General features: G+C 53.2%; 1 protein-coding gene across 1 annotated transcript in view; it reads left to right on the top strand.

Annotated features, from left to right (window-relative positions):
• Window positions 1-17,916, top strand: part of LOC137361948 (pleckstrin homology domain-containing family G member 6-like) — a 47,455-nt gene that overhangs the window by 28,681 nt on the left and 858 nt on the right. The window contains exons 10-15 of the mRNA XM_068026530.1: window positions 8,389-8,526; window positions 9,980-10,099; window positions 10,987-11,119; window positions 13,146-13,261; window positions 14,108-14,253; window positions 16,613-17,428. Coding sequence (XP_067882631.1) covers window positions 8,389-8,526; window positions 9,980-10,099; window positions 10,987-11,119; window positions 13,146-13,261; window positions 14,108-14,253; window positions 16,613-17,428 — 1,469 coding nt within the window. The remainder of the gene's footprint in view (window positions 1-8,388; window positions 8,527-9,979; window positions 10,100-10,986; window positions 11,120-13,145; window positions 13,262-14,107; window positions 14,254-16,612; window positions 17,429-17,916) is intronic.

Here is a 17,916-nt window from a genome sequence, read left to right as displayed (position 1 = left end):
ACACTGACTGGTGTCTCTCAGTCCCCTCTCTCTCAGGGTGATAACTGTACACTGACTAGTGTCTCTCAGTCCCCTCTCTCTCAGGGTGATATCTGTACACTGACTGGTGTCTCTCAGTCCCTCACTCTCAGGGTGATATCTGTACACTGACTGGTGTCTCTCAGTCCCCTCTCTCTCAGGGTGATATCTGTACACTGACTGGAGTCTCTCAGTCCTCTCTCTCGGGGTGATATCTGTACACAGACTGGTGTCTCTCAGTCCCCTCTCTCTCAGGGTGATATCTGTACACTGACTGGTGTCTCTCAGTCCCTCACTCTCAGGGTGATATCTGTACACTGACTGGTGTCTCTCAGTCCCCTCTCTCTCAGGGTGATATCTGTACACTGACTGGTGTCTCAGTCACCTCTCTCTCTCAGGGTGATATCTGTACACTGACTGGTGTCTCTCAGTCCCCTCTCTCTCAGGGTGATATCTGTACACTGACTGGTGTCTCAGTCACCTCTCTCTCTCAGGGTGATATCTGTACACTGACTGGTGTCTCTCAGTCCCCTCTCTCTCAGGGTGATATCTGTACACTGACTGGTGTCTCTCAGTCCTCTATCTCACGGTGATATCTGTACACTGACTGGTGTCTCTCAGTCCTCTATCTCAGGGTGATATCTGTACACTGACTGGTGTCTCAGTCACCTCTCTCTCTCAGGGTGATATCTGTACACTGACTGGTGTCTCTCAGTCCCCTCTCTCTCAGGGTGATATCTGTACACTGACTGGTGTCTCTCAGTCCTCTATCTCACGGTGATATCTGTACACTGACTGGTGTCTCTCAGTCCCTCTCTCTCAGGGTGATATCTGTACACTGACTGGTGTCTCTCAGTCCCCTCTCTCTCAGGGTGATATCTGTACACTGACTGGTGTCTCAGTCACCTCTCTCTCTCAGGGTGATATCTGTACACTGACTGGTGTCTCTCAGTCCCCTCTCTCTCAGGGTGATATCTGTACACTGACTAGTGTCTCTCAGTCCCCTCTCTCTCAGGGTGATATCTGTACACTGACTGGTGTCTCTCAGTCCCTCACTCTCAGGGTGATATCTGTACACTGACTGGTGTCTCTCAGTCCCCTCTCTCTCAGGGTGATATCTGTACACTGACTGGAGTCTCTCAGTCCTCTCTCTCGGGGTGATATCTGTACACAGACTGGTGTCTCTCAGTCCCCTCTCTCTCAGGGTGATATCTGTACACTGACTGGTGTCTCTCATTCCCTCACTCTCAGGGTGATATCTGTACACTGACTGGTGTCTCTCAGTCCCCTCTCTCTCAGGGTGATATCTGTACACTGACTGGTGTCTCTCAGTCCCTCTCTCTCTCAGGGTGATATCTGTACACTGACTGGTGTCTCTCAGTCCCTCACTCTCAGGGTGATATCTGTACACTGAGTGGTGTCTCTCAGTCCCCTCTCTCTCAGGGTGATATCTGTACACTGACTGGAGTCTCTCAGTCCTCTCTCTCAGGGTGATATCTGTACACAGACTGGTGTCTCTCAGTCCCCTCTCTCTCAGGGTGATATCTGTACACTGACTGGTGTCTCTCAGTCCCCTCTCTCTCAGGGTGATATCTGTACACTGACTGGTGTCTCTCAGTCCCTCACTCTCAGGGTGATATCTGTACACTGACTGGTGTCTCTCAGTCCCCTCTCTCTCAGGGTGATATCTGTACACTGACTGGTGTCTCTCAGTCCCTCACTCTCAGGGTGATATCTGTACACTGACTGGTGTCTCTCAGTCCCCTCTCTCTCAGGGTGATATCTGTACACTGACTGGTGTCTCTCAGTCCCCTCTCTCTCAGGGTGATATCTGTACACTGACTGGTGTCTCTCAGTCCCCTCTCTCTCAGGGTGATATCTGTACACTGACTGGTGTCTCTCAGTCCCTCACTCTCAGGGTGATATCTGTACACTGACTGGTGTCTCTCAGTCCTCTATCTCAGGGTGATATCTGTACACTGACTGGTGTCTCAGTCACCTCTCTCTCTCAGGGTGATATCTGTACACTGACTGGTGTCTCTCAGTCCCCTCTCTCTCAGGGTGATATCTGTACACTGACTGGTGTCTCTCAGTCCTCTATCTCACGGTGATATCTGTACACTGACTGGTGTCTCTCAGTCCTCTATCTCAGGGTGATATCTGTACACTGACTGGTGTCTCAGTCACCTCTCTCTCTCAGGGTGATATCTGTACACTGACTGGTGTCTCTCAGTCCCCTCTCTCTCAGGGTGATATCTGTACACTGACTGGTGTCTCTCAGTCCTCTATCTCACGGTGATATCTGTACACTGACTGGTGTCTCTCAGTCCTCTATCTCAGGGTGATATCTGTACACTGACTGGTGTCTCTCAGTCCTCTCTCTCAGGGTGATATCTGTACACTGACTGGTGTCTCTCAGTCCCTCACTCTCAGGGTGATATCTGTACACTGACTGGTGTCTCTCAGTCCTCTGTCTCAGGGTGATATCTGTACACTGACTGGTGTCTCAGTCACCTCTCTCTCTCAGGGTGATATCTGTACACTGACTGGTGTCTCTCAGTCCCCTCTCTCTCTCAGGGTGATATCTGTACACTGACTGGTGTCTCTCAGTCCCCTCTCTCTCAGGGTGATATCTGTACACTGACTGGTGTCTCTCAGTCCCTCACTCTCAGGGTGATATCTGTACACTGACTGGTGTCTCTCAGTCCCCTCTCTCTCAGGGTGATATCTGTACACTGACTGGTGTCTCTCAGTCCCCTCTCTCTCAGGGTGATATCTGTACACTGACTGGAGTCTCTCAGTCCTCTCTCTCGGGGTGATATCTGTACACTGACAGGTGTCTCTCAGTCCCTCTCTCTCAGGGTGATATCTGTACACTGACTGGTGTCTCTCAGTCCCCACTCTCTCAGGGTTATATCTGTACACTGACTGGTGTCTCTCAGTCCTTCTCTCTCTCAGGGTGATATCTGTACACTGACTGGTGTCTCTCAGTCCCCACTCTCTCAGGGTGATATCTACACACTGACCGGTGTCTCTCAGTCCCTCACTCTCAGGGTGATATCTGTACACTGACTGGTGTCTCTCAGTCCCCTCTCTCTCAGGGTGATATCTGTACACTGACTGGTGTCTCTCAGTCCCCTCTCTCTCAGGGTGATATCTGTACACTGACTGGTGTCTCTCACTCCCCCTCTCAGGGTGATATCTGTACACTGACGGGTGTCTCTCAGTCCCTCACTCTCAGGGTGATATCTGTACACTGACTGGTGTCTCTCAGTCCCCTCTCTCTTGGTGTGATATCTGTACACTGACTGGTGTCTCTCAGTCCCCTCTCTCTCACGGTGATATCTGTACACTGACTGGTGTCTCTCAGTCCCCTCTCTCTCACGGTGATATCTGTACACTGACTGGTGTCTCTCAGTCCCCCTCTCAGGGTGATATCTGTACACTGACGGGTGTCTCTCAGTCCCTCACTCTCAGGGTGATATCTGTACACTGACTGGTGTCTCTCAGTCCCCTCTCTCTTGGTGTGATATCTGTACACTGACTGGTGTCTCTCAGTCCCCTCTCTCTCACGGTGATATCTGTACACTGACTGGTGTCTCTCAGTCCCTCTCTCTCAGGGTGATATCTGTACACTGACGGGTGTCTCTCAGTCCCTCACTCTCAGGGTGATATCTGTACACTGACTGGTGTCTCTCAGTCCCCTCTCTCTTGGTGTGATATCTGTACACTGACTGGTGTCTCTCAGTCCCCTCTCTCTCACGGTGATATCTGTACACTGACTGGTGTCTCTCAGTCCCTCACTCTCAGGGTGATATCTGTACACTGACTGGTGTCTCTCAGTCCCCTCTCTCTCAGGGTGATATCTGTACACTGACTGGTGTCTCTCAGTCCCCTCTCTCTCAGGGTGATATCTGTACACTGACTGGTGTCTCTCAGTCCCTCCCTCTTCACGGTGATATCTGTACACTGACTGGTGTCTCTCAGTCCCTCACTCTCAGGGTGATATCTGTACACTGACTGGTGTCTCTCAGTCCCTCCCTCTTCACGGTGATATCTGTACACTGACTGGTGTCTCTCAGTCCCTCACTCTCAGGGTGATATCTGTACACTGACTGGTGTCTCTCAGTCTGCCTCTCCCAGGGTGATATCTGTACACTGACTGGTGCCTCTCAGTCCCTCACTCTCAGGGTGATATCTGTACACTGACTGGTGTCTCTCAGTCCCCTCTCTCTCAGGGTGATATCTGTACACGGACTGGTGTCTCTCAGTCCCTCTCTCTCTCAGGGTGATATCTGTACACTGACTGGTGTCTCAGTCACCTCTCTCTCTCAGGGTGATATCTGTACACTGACTGGTGTCTCTCAGTCCCCTCTCTCTCAGGGTGATATCTGTACACTGACTGGTGTCTCTCAGTCCTCTATCTCACGGTGATATCTGTACACTGACTGGTGTCTCTCAGTCCTCTATCTCAGGGTGATATCTGTACACTGGCTGGTGTCTCTCAGTCCTCTCTCTCAGGGTGATATCTGTACACTCACTGGTGTCTCAGTCCCCTCTCTCTCAGGGTGATATCTGTCCACTGATTGGTGTCTCTCAGTCCCCTCTCTCTCTCAGGGTGATATCTGTACACTGACTGGTGTCTCTCAGTCCCCTCTCTCTCAGGGTGATATCTGTACACTGACTGGTGTCTCTCAGTCCCCTCTCTCTCAGGGTGATATCTGTACACTGACTGGTGTCTCTCAGTCCCCTCTCTCTCAGGGTGCTAACTGTACACTGACTAGTGTCTCTCAGTCCCCTCTCTCTCAGGGTGATATCTGTACACTGACTGGTGTCTCTCAGTCCCTCACTCTCAGGGTGATATCTGTACACTGACTGGTGTCTCTCAGTCCCCTCTCTCTCAGGGTGATATCTGTACACTGACTGGAGTCTCTCAGTCCTCTCTCTCGGGGTGATATCTGTACACAGACTGGTGTCTCTCAGTCCCCTCTCTCTCAGGGTGATATCTGTACACTGACTGGTGTCTCTCAGTCCCTCTCTCTCAGGGTGATATCTGTACACTGACTGGTGTCTCTCAGTCCCCACTCTCTCAGGGTTATATCTGTACACTGACTGGTGTCTCTCAGTCCTTCTCTCTCTCAGGGTGATATTTGTACACTGACTGGTGTCTCTCAGTCCCCTCTCTCTCTCAGGATGATATCTGTACACTGACTGGTGTCTCTCAGTCCCCACTCTCTCAGGGTGATATCTATACACTGACCGGTGTCTCTCAGTCCCTCACTCTCAGGGTGATATCTGTACACTGACTGGTGTCTCTCAGTCCCCTCTCTCTCAGGGTGATATCTGTACACTGACTGTTGGCTCAGTCCCTCTCTCTCACGGTGATATCTGTACACTGACGGGTGTCTCTCAGTCCCTCACTCTCAGGGTGATATCTGTACACTGACTGGTGTCTCTCAGTCCCTCACTCTCAGGGTGATATCTGTACACTGACTGGTGTCTCTCAGTCCCTCACTCTCAGGGTGATATCTGTACACTGACTGGTGTCTCTCAGTCCCTCACTCTCAGGGTGATATCTGTACACTGACTGGTGTCTCTCAGTCCCTCACTCTCAGGGTGATATCTGTACACTGACTGGTGTCTCTCAGTCCCCTCTCTCTCAGGGTGATATCTGTACACTGACTGGTGTCTCTCAGTCCCTCCCTCTTCACGGTGATATCTGTACACTGACTGGTGTCTCTCAGTCCCCTCTCTATCTCAGGGTGATATCTGTACACTGACTGGTGTCTCTCAGTCCCCTCTCTCTCAGGGTGATATCTGTACACTGACTGGTGTCTCTCAGTCCCCTCTCTCTCAGGGTGATATCTGTACACTGACTGGTGTCTCTCAGTCCTCTCTCTCTCTCAGGGTGATATCTGTACACTGACTGGTGTCTCTCAGTCCCGTCTCTCTCAGGGTGATATCTGTACACTGACTGGTGTCTCACAGTCCCCTCTATCTCAGGGTGATATCTGTATACTGACTGGTGTCACTCAGTCCCCTCTCTCTCAGGGTGATATCTGTACACTGACTGCTGTCTCTCAGTCCCCTCTCTCTCAGGGTGATATCTGTACACTGACTGGTGTCTCTCAGTCCCCTCTCTCTCTCAGGGTGATATCTGTCCACTGACTGGTGTCTCTCAGTCCCCTCTCTCTCAGGGTGATATCTGTACACTGACTGGTGTCTCACAGTCCCCTCTATCTCAGGGTGATATCTGTACACTGACTGGTGTCTCTCAGTCCCCTCTCTCTCTCAGGGTGATATCTGTACACTGACTGGTGTCTCAGTCCCTCTATCTCAGGGTGATATCTGTACACTGACTGGTGTCTCTCAGTCCTCTCTCTCTCAGGGTGATATCTGTACACTGACTGGTGTCTCTCAGTCCCCTCTCTCTCTCAGGGTGATATCTGTACACTGACTGGTGTCTCTCAGTCCCCTCTCTCTCTCAGGGTGATACCTGTACACTGACTGGTGTCTCTCAGTCCCCTCTCTCTCAGGGTGATATCTGTACACTGACTGGTGTCTCTCAGTCCTCTCTCTCTCAGGGTGATATCTGTACACTGACTGGTGTCTCTCAGTCTCTCTCTCTCAGGGTGATATCTGTACACTGACTGGTGTCTCTCAGTCTCTCTCTCTCAGGGTGATATCTGTACACTGACTGGTGTCTCTCAGTCCCCTCTCTCTCTCAGGGTGATATCTGTACACTGACTGGTGTCTGTCAACCCCTCCCTGACAAATTGAAACCTGTGGGGTTTGACTGGAAGATCTGGAAAATCAAGGTTGAAAGTGTGTTTAGAAATTTGAAAGCAACATTAAATATCAGGGAATTCTCTTCTGTTATACCTGTGTTTTGATATAAACTTTCTGGAAAGCAATAATTCTCACAGGGGTATGGGTTCCACACACACTGACTCTCACTGTGGTACGGGACATTTACACACACTGACTCTCACTGGGGTACGGGTCCCACACACACTGACTCTCACTGGGGTACGGGTCCCACACACACTGACTCTCACTGGGGTACGGGACATTTACACACACTGACTCTCACTGGGGTACGGGACATTTACACACACTGACTCTCACTGGGGTACGGGACATTTACACACACTGACTCTCACTGTGGTACGGGACATTTACACACACTGACTCTCACTGGGGTGCGGGACATTTACACACACTGACTCTCACTGGGGTATGGGACATTTACACACACTGACTCTCACTGGGGTATGGGACATTTACACACACTGACTCTCACTGGGGTACGGGACATTTACACACACTGACTCTCACTGGGGTACGGGACATTTACATACACTGACTCTCACTGGGGTACGGGACATTTACACACACTGACTCTCACTGGGGTACGGGACATTTACACACACTGACTCTCACTGGGGTCCGGGACATTTACACACACTGACTCTCACTGGGATACGGGACATTTACACACACTGACTCTCACTGGGGTCCGGGACATTTACACACACTGACTCTCACTGGGGTATGGGACATTTACACACACTGACTCTCACTGTGGTACGGGACATTTACACACACTGACTCTCACTGGGGTACGGGACATTTACACACACTGACTCTCACTGGGGTACGGGACATTTACACACACTGACTCTCACTGGGGTATGGGACATTTACACACACTGACTCTCACTGGAGTACGGGTTCCACACACACTGACTCTCACTGGGGTATGGGTCCCACACGCACACTGACTCTCACTGGGATACGGGTTCCACACACACTGACTCTCACTGGGGTACGGGTCCCACACACACTGACTCTCACTGGGGTATGGGTCCCACACACACTGACTCTCACTGGAGTACGGGTTCCACACACACTGACTCTCACTGGGGTACGGGTTCCACACACACTGACTCTCACTGGGGTATGGGTCCCACACACACTGACTCTCACTGGAGTACGGGTTCCACACACACTGACTCTCACTGGGGTATGGGTCCCACACACACTGACTCTCACTGGAGTACGGGTTCCACACACACTGACTCTCACTGGGGTACGGGTCCCACACGCACACTGACTCTCACTGGGATACGGGTTCCACACACACTGACTCTCACTGGGGTACGGGTTCCACACACACTGACTCTCACTGGGATACGGGTTCCACACACACTGACTCTCACTGGGGTACGGGTCCCACACGCACACCGACTCTCACTGGGGTACGGGTCCCACACACACCGACTCTCACTGGAGTCGATAGGCGAATTGCATCTTTCTGTACTGTACAAAAGTAAACATGCGTATTAAACTGCCCGTCCTCATTTACAGATTTCCACCATTGAATATTTTATCCGGAGTATTGACTCACAAATGCTATTCCGAGAGGAGCAACAAAAACTGGCTTCAATTGCGAGCAGAATTTGTCAATATGATGTGGTGGAGAGCAGTAGCGAAGAGATTGAGAAGGTGAGAGTGTCAAACAGATAGAATTACCCCCACACCCAGGACTGAGTTACAGACTGGAATCTAATCGAGGGGTTCGGGTGGGTTTATATATAGAATAACAGATACCCGGGAGTGAGTTACAGACTGGAATCTAATCGAGGGGTTCGGGGGGGTTTATATATAGAATAACAGATGCCCGGGAGTGAGTTACAGACTGGAATCTAATCGAGGGGTTCGGGGTGGTTTATATAAAGAATAACAGATACCCGGGAGTGAATTACAGACTGGAATCTAATCGAGGGGTTCGGGTGGGTTTATATATAGAATAACAGATACACGGGAGTGAGTTACAGACTGGAATCTAATCGAGGGGTTCGGGGGGGTTTATATATAGAATAACAGATACCTGGGAGTGAGTTACAGACTGGAATCTAATCGAGGGGTTCGGGGGGGTTTATATATGGAATAACAGATACCCGGGAGTGAGTTACAGACTGGAATCTAATCGAGGGGTTCGGGGGGGTTTATAAAGAGAATAACAGATACCTGGGGGTGAGTTACAGACTGGAATCTAATCGAGGGGTTCGGGTGGGGTTTATATATAGAATAACAGATACCTGGGAGTGAGTTACAGACTGGAATCTAATCGAGGGGTTCGGGGGGGTTTATAAAGAGAATAACAGATACCTGGGGGTGAGTTACAGACTGGAATCTAATCGAGGGGTTCGGGGGGGTTTATATATAGAATAACAGATACCTGGGAGTGAGTTACAGACTGGAATCTAATCGAGGGGTTCGGGGGGGTTTATATATGGAATAACAGATACCCGGGAGTGAGTTACAGACTGGAATCTAATCGAGGGGTTCGGGGGGGTTTATAAAGAGAATAACAGATACCTGGGGGTGAGTTACAGACTGGAATCTAATCGAGGGGTTCGGGGGGGTTTATATATAGAATAACAGATACCTGGGAGTGAGTTACAGACTGGAATCTAATCGAGGGGTTCGGGGGGGTTTATATATGGAATAACAGATACCCGGGAGTGAGTTACAGACTGGAATCTAATCGAGGGGTTCGGGGGGGTTTATAAAGAGAATAACAGATACCTGGGGGTGAGTTACAGACTGGAATCTAATCGAGGGGTTCGGGGGGGTTTATAAAGAGAATAACAGATACCTGGGAGTGAGTTACAGACTGGAATCTAATCGAGGGGTTCGGGGTGGTTTATATATAGAATAACAGATACCCGGGAGTGAGTTACAGACTGGAATCTAATCGAGGGGTTCGGGGGGGTTTATAAAGAGAATAACAGATACCTGGGGGTGAGTTACAGACTGGAATCTAATCGAGGGGTTCGGGGGGGTTTATAAAGAGAATAACAGATACCTGGGGGTGAGTTACAGACTGGAATCTAATCGAGGGGTTCGGGGAGGGTGAATACATAACCTTTGTCGTTTCTGTGACCCATTGTAGAATGTGAAGGAATTTTCAAATCTTGACCTGACTCTGCCGATGGTGGGGATCGGTCCTGATTGTGTCCGGGTCTTGTTGCTCGAAGGAAGTCTCAAAATGAAGGAAGGAAAAGACAGTAAGGTATGACATTTCCCTGAACTCTTACCTCCGCACTCCCCCCTCCCCCCACTTCCCTCCAAACTGTGGGTTATGTCTTCCCTCTTACATGGCCACTTGTCCTTTTCCTGAGCTCTCCATGAGGCTTTGGGCTTGGTTGATAAGGTTCAATCGATTGGAGAAGCATCCTGCTGCCCTCTGTTGTTCATCCTTGTGGTACGCTGGAGCACGGCTCGGCAAAATCTTCCATCTAACCTTCGGCAGCATTTAACTGTCATCACTCTTTCATTCTGTCACTCTCTCTCTTTCTCCCTCCCTCTCTCTGCCTCCCTCTCAATCTGTCTCTTTCTCCTTTTCCCTCCCTCTCTCTCTCTCTCCCTTGCTCTCATCTTCTGTCTCTCTCCCTTTCCCTCCCTCTGGATCTCTTTCCTTCCGCCTCTCCCACTCTCCCCATTCATTCTCTCCTACTCCCTCTCTCACTCAATCGTGCTCGCACCCCCTTCCCACACCCCCACGCCCTCCCTCTCTCTTGCTCTTTCACTCACGATTTGTGTCTCTCCCTCTCTTTCATTCCGTCTCTCCCACTCTCTCGCGACCTAATCTCTCTCTTCCTCTGTCCCCCTCTCGCCGACTGTGTACCTCCCTCGATCTGTCTCTCTCTTCCCCTTGCCGTCGCTCTCTCCCTCGCCCTTTCTCTTTGCACCCCTCCAATGCAGTGGGTCTGTCGGTGATGAACTTGTGTCGGAGATCTGGGCGCTGGAGGAGTGATGGGGGTTAGCTTACGTTAATATCTGGGGCCTGGGAGGAGGATGGAGGGGGGCAAGGCTTAAATTCTGCTTGATCCAATGTCATGGCACCTCCCTCTAGACTCACAGAGCACTCATGCACCATCTCCTCTCTCCTCCTCTCAGACTGAGGTCCACTGTCTCCTGTTCACTGACCTTTTCCTCATCACCAAACCGCTGAAGAAAGGCAGTCGGGCCAAGGTGATTCGACAACCTCTCATGCTGGACAAGATTGTTTCCAGGGAACTCAAAGACCCAGGTCAGGAACCTACAACCGACACCGTAACACCCGATAGCGGAACACCCGACACCAGAACACCCGAAACCGTAACACTCGACACCAGAACACCCGACACCAGAACACCCGACACCGTAACACCCGAAACCGTAACACTCGACACCAGAACACCCGACACCCCAACACCCGAAACCGCAACACCCGAAACCGCAACACCCGACACCGCAACACCCGACACCGCAACACCCGACACCGCAACACCCGACACCGTAACACCCGACACCGTAACACCCGACACCCCAACACCCGACACCGCAACACCCGACACCGCAACACCCGACACCGCAACACCCGACACCGCAACACCCGACACCGCAACACCCGACACCGCAACACCCGACACCGCAACACCCGACACCGTAACACCCGACACCGTAACACCCGACACCGTAACACCGTAACACCCGACACAGCAACACCCGACACAGCAACACCCGACACAGCAACACCCGACACAGCAACACCCGACACAGCAACACCCGACACAGCAACACTCGACACAGCAACACCCGACACAGCAACACCCGAAACCGCAACACCCGACACCGCAACACCCAACACCGCAACACCCAACACCGCAACACCCGACACCGCAACACCCGACACCGCAACACCCGACACCGCAACACCCGACACCGCAACACCCGACACCCCAACACCCGACACCCCAACACCCGACACCCCAACACCCGACACCGTAACACCCGACACCCCAACACCCGACACCCCAACACCCGAAACCGCAACACCCGAAACCGCAACACCCGAAACCGCAACACCCGAAACCGCAACACCCGACACCGCAACACCCGACACCGCAACACCCGACACCGCAACACCCGACACCGCAACACCCGACACCGCAACACCCGACACCGCAACACCCGACACCGCAACACCGTAACACCCGACACAGCAACACCCGACACAGCAACACCCGACACAGCAACACCCGACACAGCAACACCCGACACAGCAACACCCGACACAGCAACACTCGACACAGCAACACTCGACACAGCAACACTCGACACAGCAACACTCGACACCATAATCATCAGGTTATTCGCAGGTTAGATACAGAGTAAAGCTCCCTCTACACTGTCCCCATCAAACACCCCCAGGACAGGTACAGTACGGGGGGTTAGATACAGAGTAAAGCTCCCTCTACACTGTCCCCATCAAACACCCCCAGGACAGGTACAGCACGGGGGGTTAGATACAGAGTAAAGCTCCCTCTACACTGTCCCCATCAAACACTCCCAGGACAGGTACAGCACGGGGGGTTAGATACAGAGTAAAGCTCCCTCTACACTGTCCCCCATCAAACACTCCTCAGGACAGGTACAGTACGGGGGGTTAGATACAGAGTAAAGCTCCCTCTACACTGTCCCCCATCAAACACTCCTCAGGACAGGTACAGTACGGGGGGTTAGATACAGAGTAAAGCTCCCTCTACACTGTCCCCCATCAAACACTCCCCAGGACAGGTACAGCACGGGGGTTAGATACAGAGTAAAGCTCCCTCTACACTGTCCCCCATCAAACACTCCCCAGGACAGGTACAGCACGGGGGTTAGATACAGAGTAAAGCTCCCTCTACACTGTCCCCCATCAAACACTCCCCAGGACAGGTACAGTACGGGGGGGTTAGATACAGAGTAAAGCTCCCTCTACACTGTCCCCATCAAACACTCCCCAGGACAGGTACAGTACGGGGGGTTAGATACAGAGTAAAGCTCCCTCTACACTGTCCCCCATCAAACACTCCCCAGGACAGGTACAGTACGGGGGGGTTAGATACAGAGTAAAGCTCCCTCTACACTGTCCCCCATCAAACACTCCCCAGGACAGGTACAGTACGGGGGGGTTAGATACAGAGTAAAGCTCCCTCTACACTGTCCCCATCAAACACTCCCCAGGACAGGTACAGTACGGGGGTTAGATACGATGTTGACCCTGATACTCTTGGAATCTTTCTATGCAGGTACATTCCTCCTGATGTATGTGAATGAGATGCACTGTGTGGTTGCAGCTTACACATTCCAGGCTACCAGCAGTAGTGTTTGTAAGGAGTGGATGGATTGTCTCTCCTCGGCCCAAGTGAGTTAAGCCCTTGAGAAGTGCACAGAAAGATGTGGGTGAGGGAGGAGGGGGGGTGAATCATCCCGGGTTCCTGCTCCTGATCCCTGTCCACTGACCCCTGGGTTAGGGAGGGGGTGAATCAGCCCGGGTTCCTGCTCCTGATCCCTGTCCAGTGACCCCTGGGTTAGGGAGGGGGGTGAATCAGCCCAGGTTCCTGCTCCTGATCCCTGTCCAGTGACCCCTGGGTTAGGGAGGGGGTGAATCAGCCCGGGTTCCTGCTCCTGATCCCTGTCCAGTGACCCCTGGGTTAGGGAGGGGGGTGAATCAGCCCGGGTTCCTGCTCCTGATCCCTGTCCAGTGACCCCTGGGTTAGGGAGGGGGTGAATCAGCCCGGGTTCCTGCTCCTGATCCCTGTCCAGTGACCCCTGGGTTAGGGAGGGAGGGGGTGAATCAGCCCGGGTTCCTGCTCCTGATCCCTGTCCAGTGACCCCTGGGTTAGGGAGGAGAGGGTGAATCAGCCCGGGTTCCTGCTCCTGATCCCTGTCCAGTGACCCCTGGGTTAGGGAGGGAGGGGGTGAATCAGCCCGGGTTCCTGCTCCTGATCCCTGTCCAGTGACCCCTGGGTTAGGGAGGGAGGGGGTGAATCAGCCCGGGTTCCTGCTCCTGATCCCTGTCCAGTGACCCCTGGGTTAGGGAGGAGAGGGTGAATCAGCCCGGGTTCCTGCTCCTGATCCCTGTCCAGTGACCCCTGGGTTAGGGAGGGAGGGGGTGAATCAGCCCGGGATCCTGCTCCTGATCCCTATCCTAAGGGTGGAGGTTGGTGCTATTTCAATGCGGAATCTCAGAAATCTGATACTTAATTAGAAACAACTGGAACTCGTTCGATCGCAAGAGGTATTAATTTCCCTGGAAGAATTTCAACAGCTGCAGGAGGAGAGTGAGGGAAGAAGCAAGACAGCGAGGAGCCTGCCCACTCCTACCTCGAGGGATCCCAGCGAGGGACGCAACAGGTTCGTCACTGCGTCTGTCAGTAAAGATTCAGGGTGACTGAAATCCCATTGAACCCCTGTACCCTCTCTCTCTGAAAGAGCTCCCCCCTTTGTCCCTTTCCCCATTCACCCCCTGTACCCTCTCTCTCTGAAAGAGCTCTCCCCTCAGTCCCTTTCCCCATTCACCCCCTGTACCCTCTCTCTCTGAAAGAACTCTCCCCCAAGTCTCTTTCCCCATTCACCCCCTGGACCCTCTCTCTCTCTGAAAGAGCTCTCCCATCAGTCCCTTTCCCCATTCACCCCCTGTACCCTCTCTCTCTGAAAGAGCTCTCCCCCCAGTCTCTTTCCCCATTCACCCCCTGTACCCTCTCTCTCTGAAAGAGCTCTCCCCCCAGTCCCTTTCCCCATTCACCCCCTGTACCCTCTCTCTCTGAAAGAGCTCTCCCCCCAGTCTCTTTCCCCATTTCCCCCTGGACCCTCTCTCTCTGAAAGACCTCTCCCCCCAGTCTCTTTCCCCATTTCCCCCTGGACCCTCTCTCTCTGAAAGAGCTCTCCCCCCAGTCTCTTTCCCCATTCACCCCCTGTACCCTCTCTCTCTGAAAGAGCTCTCCCCCCAGTCTCTTTCCCCATTCACCCCCTGTACCCTCTCTCTCTGAAAGAACTCCCCACTCAGTCCCTTTCCCCATTCACCCCCTGTACCCTCTCTCTCTGAAAAAACTCTCCCCCAAGTCTCTTTCCCCATTTCCCCCTGGACCCTCTCTCTCTGAAAGAGCTCTCCCCCCAGTCTCTTTCCCCATTCCCCCTGTACCCTCTCTCTCTGAAAGAACTCCCCCCTCAGTCCCTTTCCCCATTCACCCCCTGTACCCTCTCTCTCTGAAAGAACTCTCCCCCAAGTCTCTTTCCCCATTTCCCCCTGGACCCTCTCTCTCTGAAAGAGCTCTCCCCCCAGTCTCTTTCCCCATTCACCCCCTGTACCCTCTCTCTCTGAAAGAACTCCCCCCTCAGTCCCTTTCCCCATTCACCCCCTGTACCCTCTCTCTCTGAAAGAACTCTCCCCTCAGTCCCTTTCCCCATTCACTCCCTGCACCCTCTCTCTCTGAAAGAACTCTCCCCCAAGTCTCTTTCCCCATTTCCCCCTGTACCCTCTCTCTCTGAAAGAACTCCCCCCTCAGTCCCTTTCCCCATTCACCCCCTGTACCCTCTCTCTCTGAAAGAACTCTCCCCCAAGTCTCTTTCCCCATTTCCCCCTGGACCCTCTCTCTCTGAAAGAGCTCTCCCCCCAGTCTCTTTCCCCATTCACCCCCTGTACCCTCTCTCTCTGAAAGAGCTCTCCCCCCAGTCTCTTTCCCCATTCACCCCCTGTACTCTCTCTCTCTGAAAGAACTCCCCCCTCAGTCCCTTTCCCCATTCACCCCCTGTACCCTCTCTCTCTGAAAGAGCTCACCCCTCAGTCCCTTTCCCCATTCATCCCCTGTACCCTCTCTCTCTGAAAGAACTCTCCCCCAAGTCTCTTTCCCCATTTCCCCCTGGACCCTCTCTCTCTGAAAGAACTCCCCCCTCAGTCCCTTTCCCCATTCACCCCCTGTACCCTCTCTCTCTGAAAGAACTCTCCCCCAAGTCTCTTTCCCCATTTCCCCCTGGACCCTCTCTCTCTGAAAGAGCTCTCCCCCCAGTCTCTTTCCCCATTCACCCCCTGTACCCTCTCTCTCTGAAAGAACTCCCCCCTCAGTCCCTTTCCCCATTCACCCCCTGTACCCTCTCTCTCTGAAAGAACTCTCCCCTCAGTCCCTTTCCCCATTCACTCCCTGCACCCTCTCTCTCTGAAAGAACTCTCCCCCCAGTCTCTTTCCCCATTCACCCCCTGTACCCTCTCTCTCTGAAAGAACTCCCCCCTCAGTCCCTTTCCCCATTCACCCCCTGTACCCTCTCTCTCTGAAAGAGCTTTCCACTCAGTCCCTATCCCCATTCACCCCCTGTACCCTCTCTCTCTGAAAGAGCTCTCCCCCCAGTCTCTTTCCCCATTCACCCCCTGTACCCTCTCTCTCTGAAAGAACTCCCCCCTCAGTCCCTTTCCCCATTCACCCCCTGGACCCTCTCTCTCTGAAAGACCTCTCCCCTCAGTCTCTTTCCCCATTCACCCCCTGTACCCTCTCTCTCTGAAAGAGCTCTCCCCTCAGTCCCTCTCCCCAAGTACAATTAAACGGGTGGGGGATGATTTTGGCGGATATTGAAGGGAAGGGAGGGTTAGATCGGGAGAAATTAAAGGGGAGGGATGAGAGCGAATGCGAAGACTGTCATGGTCGAATGTCCTGTTTCTGTTCCGGAAGATTCCAGGCTCTGACTGAATCTATATTCCTCTTCTGTCTCTCTCATTCCGCAGTCAATCGGACGGGCCCAGTCAGATCCCCCAGCTGGTGGTGACAAAACTGGACAATCTGGGCCTCTGGTCAGAGACGGAGACGGAGCCCGAGTCCCAGGAGATGGAGGGAGGCCGCTGCTCCCCACCTTCGCCCCTCCTGGGCCTGCCAGGGCACAGTCGCAGCCGATCACCGGGCAAAGTGGGGGCGCAGAGGGCCATCCAGCGGCGTCTGAGAAGGGAGAACGGGCCACTACGGCACCAGCCAGCGGAGGGCCCAGAAATCCAGCTCCAGGCTGCTGAACGGGCCCAGGCCGAGCCTGCGGAGGGCCCAGAAATCCAGCTCCAGGCTGCTGAACGGGCCCAGGCCGAGCCTGCGGAGGGCCCAGAAATCCAGGCCCAGGCCGAGCCTGGGGAGGGCCCAGAAATCCTGGCCCAGGCCCAGCCTGCGGAGGGCGCAGAAATCCAGGCCCAGGCCCAGCCTGCGGAGGGCCCAGAAATCCAGGCCCAGGCCCAGCCTGCGGAGGGCCCAGAAATCCAGGCCCAGGCTCCAGGCCGGGACCAGGCCCAGCCTGAGCAAGACTCTGATTCCCCGGACTGGGCCTGGCCTGAGCTGGAGATGGGAGAGAGACCAAACTCCCCAGGCATCTGCTCCGTGATGGAGACACTGCGCAGGGCGAAGGCAATGGAGGGCAGGCAGCCTGCACACGCGTCAGAGGTGGAGGAAGCAGCAGAGATAGAGAAGGAAACAGCAACAACTTCCCAGCCACGGATCCTAACCCTCGCTGAACTGCAGAGAATCCGCTCACCACTACATCTTAACTCCACCTTAACAACATCGTAAGCAAATAATTATACTTTAAAGCTCCCTCGACACTGTCCCCCATCAAACACTCCCCAGGACAGGTACAGTACGGGGGGGTTAGATACAGAGTAAAGCTCCCTCTACACTGTCCCCCATCAAACACTCCCCAGGACAGGTACAGTACGGGGGTTAGATACAGAGTAAAGCTCCCTCGACACTGTCCCCCATCAAACACTCCCCAGGACAGGTACAGTACGGGGGGTTAGATACAGAGTAAAGCTCCCTCAACACTGTCCCCCATCAAACACTCCCCAGGACAGGTACAGCACCGGGGGTTAGATACAGAGTAAAGCTCCCTCTACACTGTCCCCATCAAACACTCCCCAGGACAGGTACAGTACGGGGGGGTTAGATACAGAGTAAAGCTCCCTCTACACTGTCCTCACCAAACACTCCCCAGGACAGGTACAGCACGGGGGTTAGATACAGAGTAAAGCTCCCTCTACACTGTCCCCCATCAAAC

Source organism: Heterodontus francisci, unplaced genomic scaffold (assembly GCF_036365525.1).
Source record: "Heterodontus francisci isolate sHetFra1 unplaced genomic scaffold, sHetFra1.hap1 HAP1_SCAFFOLD_323, whole genome shotgun sequence".
Lineage (NCBI taxonomy): Eukaryota > Metazoa > Chordata > Chondrichthyes > Heterodontiformes > Heterodontidae > Heterodontus > Heterodontus francisci.
This window is presented reverse-complemented; position numbering and strand designations above follow the sequence as displayed.